At 41.3% G+C, this 7,062-nt stretch overlaps 1 protein-coding gene across 1 annotated transcript; it reads right to left on the bottom strand.

The window, feature by feature from the left end:
- Window positions 1-2,933: 2,933 nt before the first annotated feature.
- LOC127781125 (cytochrome c oxidase assembly protein COX15) lies at window positions 2,934-6,655 on the bottom strand. The gene is made up of 7 exons (XM_052308031.1): window positions 6,291-6,655; window positions 5,537-5,853; window positions 4,552-4,777; window positions 4,221-4,466; window positions 4,025-4,135; window positions 3,588-3,719; window positions 2,934-3,473 (listed from the first exon to the last, which is right to left on the bottom strand). The coding sequence occupies exons 1-7, from the start codon at window positions 6,534-6,536 to the stop codon at window positions 3,303-3,305; spliced, it is 1,449 nt and encodes a 482-aa protein (XP_052163991.1). The 5' UTR covers window positions 6,537-6,655; the 3' UTR covers window positions 2,934-3,302.
- Window positions 6,656-7,062: the final 407 nt, after the last annotated feature.

Here is a 7,062-nt window from a genome sequence, read left to right as displayed (position 1 = left end):
AAAAAAAGTGTATCCCTTTAATACACGATATCAACACATCCACCAATACATTATATTTTGTTTTTTTACTACAATGTTTTCAAAATATGTTAGAAATCAATTTTTAAATTTATCTTTGAAACCAATTTATGTGAATGAAATCTGATTAAGTAAAATTTATATATATATTTTACTTATGGAGGAACTCTTAACCCACATTTAACTTGCATTCAAATAAATGAGATGGTGTGAAACGGCGCATGCAAGGGCCGCGTAGCCAACGTCTCCAAATCATGCATGATTGCATAGGCGGTGTGACATGCACGCGTTATTCTTTGATTAAAGTCTCTAGCTTTGGGTTAAAATGGCCATAAAATTCGCTCGTTATAAAGGAATCGGATCTACGGGTCTTATGGTTTGGATCGGTTAGAACTCATAGTATTAATAAGTCGAATGAGCTGAGCTAGCATTTTAGCTCGTGAGCTGCTCGTTTAATTAGTTCGTTAGAACAAAGATATCGTTATACCTTTATATACTTAGTGCTTTTAACTAATATAGTGCTTTTAACTAATATACTTAGTCTTTAATTACATTGAACTTATTCATCGTATTTAGTAAGTTCTTAATTGATTAATATATGATAACATGTAAAATGATAAGTTTGAAATTATTAATATGATACGAAAAAGATATAGCTCATTAGCCGTTAACAAGTCTAACAATCTTAGCGAATAAACTCGTGAGCCGAGCCGAGCTAGTTTTTAACTCGTTAACGTTTATGAGCTCAAACAAGTCAAGTCTTAACGAGTTGAGCCAACTCGTCATTCCCCTAGCCTCCCAACTTTCAAGCTTGCAGATATTCCATGGATATTTACCATCACGGCTAGTAGATGGGTGGAAATCGAGCGGGCTATAATTTTTGCCACATCACTTTATCACATCACGCGCAGTTGGCGTGGTAGTGTTGTCCTGCCACACCAGCCTCTTGTCACGCCACCGTGGCTGGTGTGGCAAAACAACGCTGCCACGCTAGCCACTCGACTTGCGTGGACAAAAGGTTCAATTTTTGGAAATATTTATTAAAAAAATAAAAAAAATCTAAAATAATTAAAAAAATCCGTCGCCATCTTGCTATCAACCTTCAACCTAAAGTCTCTCGTACAAGTACAACGGTACCGCATGAGTAGTCGTCGCCATCCGCATGGGCTGAGTTTGAAGGAGAAAATTGATGGAGAGATTGAACGAGGAAGTGCCATTTTTTGTAGAGATAAGAATTATGAGAAGTTTGGGTGATAATTAAATTAAAAAAAAACTATGAGACGGTGTGAAAGCATGTCGTGTGCTGTCCTTTCATATGGAGGCTGCCGACTAGTGACGACTGACGAGGGGTCTCTTTTTATCCTACAATAAAATATCTGTGAAATACTCCTACTCCAATACAACACTACGCCTACACCTCTTTAGAGCACTAAAGCTAGTAGCATGAGCCTGACCAAGCATGTCAGTGGCAGCTGTACTTTTTGCCTAGCTATGCATGGTCCATCTTTTTATTTGATTGTTGAATAGGAGTATATAACCCATAATTATCAGAATTAGTGGTATCACATCTAAAGTCTGGTACCATCACACCCTATATCTAGTATCAGATCTGCTACTAATATGTATTAGACCTGACCTAGATATCGAATCCAGTACTCATAGCTATTAAACCCGATACCTAAGTATCAGACTTGGTATTCATAGGTATCATACTCGATACCTGGGTATCTGAACCGGTACGTATAGATATCAGACCCAATACCTAGGTATCGGAACCGATACTCATAGGTATCAGATCAGATACTCGATACCCGGGTATCCGATCCGGTACTCAAGGTATCAGACGCGATACCTAGATATCGGATCCGGTACTTATAGGTATCAGACCCGATAACTCGGTGTCAAATCTTGTATTCATAGGTATCATACATGGTACCTAGGTATCCGACCCAGCACAGCACCTAGATATCAAATATGATAATCTAGCATCTATATATCACATATACTAGAGTTTCTAAGATGTGGTACCAAGATACTACTAGTAGTACATATATAACCGAGAGCTCAACGTGGTATATCTAATTAGAATTTATTCTATCCATATATAATCTACTCCCTCCGTCCCAAAAAAAACCCCAATCCTGGGTTTGAACCTGGACACATATGTGTCCAGGTTCAAACCCAGGATTGGGGTTTTTTTTGGGACGGAGGGAGTATGTAATTATTTGTCTCGTCTAATCACTACATGGTATAAGACACATGCAAATACATGCAACCCATCTTAGACACATAGCTAGGCTACTAGGCTCTAGCATAAGAAGTACATAGCTAGGGTATGTGACTACTAGCAGCTATTAGAGGGATTTGGCATGTACAACAAGCTAGTAGTACCTCTGGTTTTATTTACTAGCTAGGCTAGTATAGAAGGCGGGACTTATGTATGATGGGTACTAGCTACTCCATCTATCAGGAACAAGATCATACACTGATACACATAGCAAACGTGCGTGATAATCATAACAGCACGCAACGTACTCGGGAGAAGCTAGCACGCGGGGCCACGACTTGAGGGATAAGTGGTATACCATTGTAACGTTGTATAGTCTTTCTCAATTAAATTTTAAGTGATGGTGTATGACCGAGATTTCTCTCATATACTTAAACTCTCATTCCCAATCCATCCTAAAACTTTCATGTCCTCCTACCATTAAACGGTTCACTCCTTAAACTCCCAACCGGCTGTGTATTTTCTTTTTCCTCTCCAAGAAAAGATAGGAAGATAAGATCTTGGCGTTTTGCCATAACCCGATATTACCATCCCAAAAGAACAACTGCTCACCACATCATCCCTGTTTGCTGATTAAATCCTGTGACTTTGGCCTCCTTCACTTTCAGGCATAGGAGTGAAAAATTTAGAAAAATACGATATAAAATTGGTGGCAATGTGAATCAATAGAAATGTTTGGAGACTTGGTATTAATTTGGTACATGATACAATAGTTTCCCTAGATATTATCTAATCAGAGTGCACAGCTGCGGACAGCATGTCAAAAATGCAATATTGCCTGACAAAATGCAGCATGTCCAAAGAAGTCTTGGAAAAGGTACGTAATATTTGGCACTAGAAAATTATGAGGGCCCCTTATTCAAGAATTGAATGCTTTTGGGCCAAATGAGTACGGTGATAATGTAGTGCAAAGGAGGCGACCGCATGTCAGCTATAAGAAGACGGGAAAAATATCAAACAGTCTACTGTGCCTGAAGGAAAATTTCATGACACGGTGTCAGGTTGATTTCACTGCTGATGCAAGTGACTTCAGAAGGGCTGGTGACGGTCTTCTTAAAGTGTGGGTGAGAAGGATCATCAGTGACAGTAGTGTCAATGCCCCAGCTTGATGAGCTGAGCCCAAGGAAGTAGGAACATACATCAAAAGTGTAGATATTCCCAATGTAACCTGGTTGAAAGAAAGTAGAATGATAACATTTTAGGCCATTTTAATTAAGCAAAAAACTACGGTGATGATTGATATCTGAACAACAAATCCGGGTAGGTTTTTATAATTTTTTACCTGAAGGGCAGCCATTCCAAGCGTGCTTCCAATAAGAGACTTGATTGCTGGATGCATGTCCACTTTCCTTGCAGCCAACCATAAGCCACCCACAGACAATAGGGTAGTTGTTGCAAGAATTCGGTGATTAAGCTACAACAGTGAAAACTCCATATTAGCACAGGACATTGTGCTACACCAGAATTATATAGAAGAATGGTCTGTGCTCGGCATTCATAGGACTGTCCTGCAATGTTGATGATTGCATGCTATGAAAAAGAACATGTTTTCTTTATTGGTATAGCCAGTTGTTCCTTTTCCTAGAATAGTGGAGTGAGTAGCTTATATTACAGGTAAAAAAAGAAGAAAATTAATCCAAAAAGGCACTACAAGCATAATCTCCTAAACATCACAAAATTTCAGAGTTGTCGACTCTTTATTGTGAGATAAAGCATTACCTGCACAGTGGACGTGTTCTCAAAGAAGTTACGTATGAAAGGCTCCATAGCGAACACATCTTCTGGTATCCAGGTGTCACCCATCTTGGGAAATGTATTGTATGCATGCCCCTGTTGGTAGTAAATAATTCGACAGTTAGGACAAATACTTAGATGCACACATGTTTTTAAGATAAGAGTGAGAACATTGACATACTGCATCATTGCCTGCAACAAATGCTCCAGATATGGCAGTAATGCCTACCACGGCACTGACAGGAATTGCTAACTTTTTAATCTTTGCTGCAGAATTTACCCAATTCATTGATCCAGCCGGAGGTTCTGGCATAACCACTGACAGAGCTGTCCACAATATGCCACAATATATAACAAATGCAGACGTTAAATGGGTCGCCAGTCTGTATGGGCTGACTCTTGGTTGAACATACTCAGATGCTGGTTCCTACAATGAAAAAGAATGATGAATCCACATGCAACAAACACTAGTAGCTCAATAAGAAGGATGTTGCATTAGACAATATAAGCACCTCAAGACCACTTTTCACCATCCACCAGCCAATTAGTCCTTGACCCGCACCAAGTGCGAAAAGACCTGACAGCCTGAGTCCAAGTTGGCGGGTAACATACCCTTTTGCAATGAAATAGGCAAAAGGAACAGAAAATAGAAATCCCAGAGCCCTTCCCCACATTCTGTGTCCATACTCCATCCAGTATATAAATTTGAAATCTCCAAGGCTCATGCCTTTGTTCACCCTAGAAATGTTCATGAATGCTGCTATTGCATTAGGGGAAAAATAATATCCAAAACAGTATCTCATTGTAATATGTACATGTTTGAAAACAAAATTTGACGTGACTGAGACATCTTAACAAGTCACACTAATTAGCGCAAAAGTCACCAAATGCTGAATATTTCAGTTATTTTTCTCATATATAACTATTAGAACCGTACCATTTTCAAATTGTTTACACATAACAGCAAATTCATGAGTTCCTCTAAAAGTAATTGGATCGAGGGTCCCAGACTCAGTACCAGCCCAGTGAAACCTATTTAACACTTGCTTACAAGCTGTTAAAAGTGTTAATGTTAAGACCATAGAGTTCAAGATGTTCTCCAGGCAGCCTGGCATGTTCTATTGGCCCATGATGAGATAACCAGTTGAAGTTTAGAAAAAGAAAGTCCTAGATAAGCTCATAAGCATATATAGAAAAGGCAAACATTTGACCTATTTCTAATCAATTGAAACATTTATGGATAGTTCTTCTATAGCATCCTAAATATTCATTCTAAAATTCATCAATCAGCATGATAATATCAAGAACTGAAGCTAACTGCAGTACAAGTTCAGCAGCAATAAAATTATGAGATTGATGTTTACACTAAATGGATCATAACAGGGGATACACAAAATTCGACATGCTACACAATTATTAGGTGGAACTGTACAACTCCTAGTTTCACCAGTGGGTTTTTTGGCAGTAGCACACTGCAGTAGGCCAACAAATTCTTACCTCTTGTACTCAGGTGACAGTTTGTATTTCTCAAATTCCAGCAGCCACTCTTCATCTGACATTGGAGGCAAGCTCCCCGTAAATTTCCAGTCAGTCATCGACAATCCTGAGCGTGTAAGCCGTGTAACTCCTCCAAGTATGACCAAGCCGAATACCCACGTGGCACATCCGAAGAGCCATATCCCGATGGCCTTCTGTGCTTGGGGCCCTTTGGTAACAAGCAACTTCAATCCTGAATATGCCGCTGCATTGGCCACGCCTGAATTCATTGCTGCCACAGTAGTAGTCATTTTCCTTGTGCATTGGCCCATCAAGGTCTGAAATAGAGCACATAAAACCTCTATCAGCACGAGTACTAGCACTTTTTAGTGGTTACAAGTTAAGGAAATTGATTATATAGGACCCATGAATGTGGTGCATATCATATTCCAAATTGATTATATAGCACGGCCAAGATTTAATACACCCAGTTCATCATGTATGTTGACTCCCCGATCCAAAAATGCTCAGACCCTGACACCAAAATTCCACACATCCAAATCGAAACTAATGTCGCTACAAATTCATAGTACTCCTCCTAACAGCATGTTCTCCGCTCCATTCCGCTCAAAAAACGATCGCGTCATTGTGTCACACTCACAGATGGTTGACCACAAATCCACAATCCACTACCCTCCAGAGTGAGGGTATCATCACGAGTTCACGACCAACCAAGGGATGCAGAATGGGGGGAAAAGCACAACAACGAACGCACCTTGGAGCCGATTGAACGGAAGGCGTGGAACGAGGCGAGGCGCGATGCGGAGAAGACGGATCCCGTCGACCTCGATCCAGTTAGTAAACCGCCGCCGCCGCCGCAGCCGCAGACGGAGCCGGATCGAACCCTAGGAGCAGCCGGAGACGGAGCGGGGGCTCCCCTCGGGAGGCGAGCGGCCATGAGCGAGGACGCCTGGTCCCTCCCCCGGCGGAGCAGCGCCGCCGCCACCCTGCTCCCCATCATGGCGCGGAGGAGGAGGAGGCTAGCAAGCTTGCGGAGGAAGAAGAAGAAGAAGGCGACGCGGAGGTTTAGAATTTTTGGGGGAACAAAATTGTGGGGTTTAGGCGTTGGTCCACGTCGTCGCCATGGGAGATGGCGGCGTGGTGGCTGATGATAACCACAGGCGGTAAACACGCGGTTTTGGGCTGAATCCGGTGATCCCACCGGAAATGATGCCCAAAACTGCCTCGTGGTGCGTGCCCTCGCGCAAGTTTGGGCCGAATGGGCTCTTTGTTTTTTTTTTTAATATAAGTTCACCGAAGGTACATCCACTTAGCAGCGAGATTTTTTAAGGTCCATCAACCACAAAACAAAAATGTTCACCCCTAAACTCACTCAAACCATTCATCCGAGATCCCTCGGCAGTATTTTTGCCCTGTTTTGCTGACATGGCATCCTAGTCAGCAAAAAATAAAAAAATAAATATGTGGGGCCCACATGTAAGTGACAAAAAATGTGGGGCCAACAATCCTAGTCAGCAATCTTCTTT

This window comes from Oryza glaberrima, chromosome 8, assembly GCF_000147395.1.
Source record: "Oryza glaberrima chromosome 8, OglaRS2, whole genome shotgun sequence".
In the NCBI taxonomy this organism is placed as follows: domain Eukaryota; kingdom Viridiplantae; phylum Streptophyta; class Magnoliopsida; order Poales; family Poaceae; genus Oryza; species Oryza glaberrima.
The sequence above is the reverse complement of the archived record's forward strand: the minus strand, read 5'-3'. Positions and strand labels throughout refer to the sequence as shown.

Coding starts and splice junctions, on each gene's coding strand:
- LOC127781125 (XM_052308031.1), bottom strand. CDS start 6,536: ATGATGGGGAGCAGGGTGGCGGCGGCGCTGCTCCGCCGGGGGAGGGAC. Junction 4,467..4,551: donor TGGTGAAAAGTGGTCTTGAG/GTGCTTATATTG, acceptor TTTTCATTGTAG/GAACCAGCATCTGAGTATGT. Junction 3,474..3,587: donor TTGGAATGGCTGCCCTTCAG/GTAAAAAATTAT, acceptor TCTTTCAACCAG/GTTACATTGGGAATATCTAC.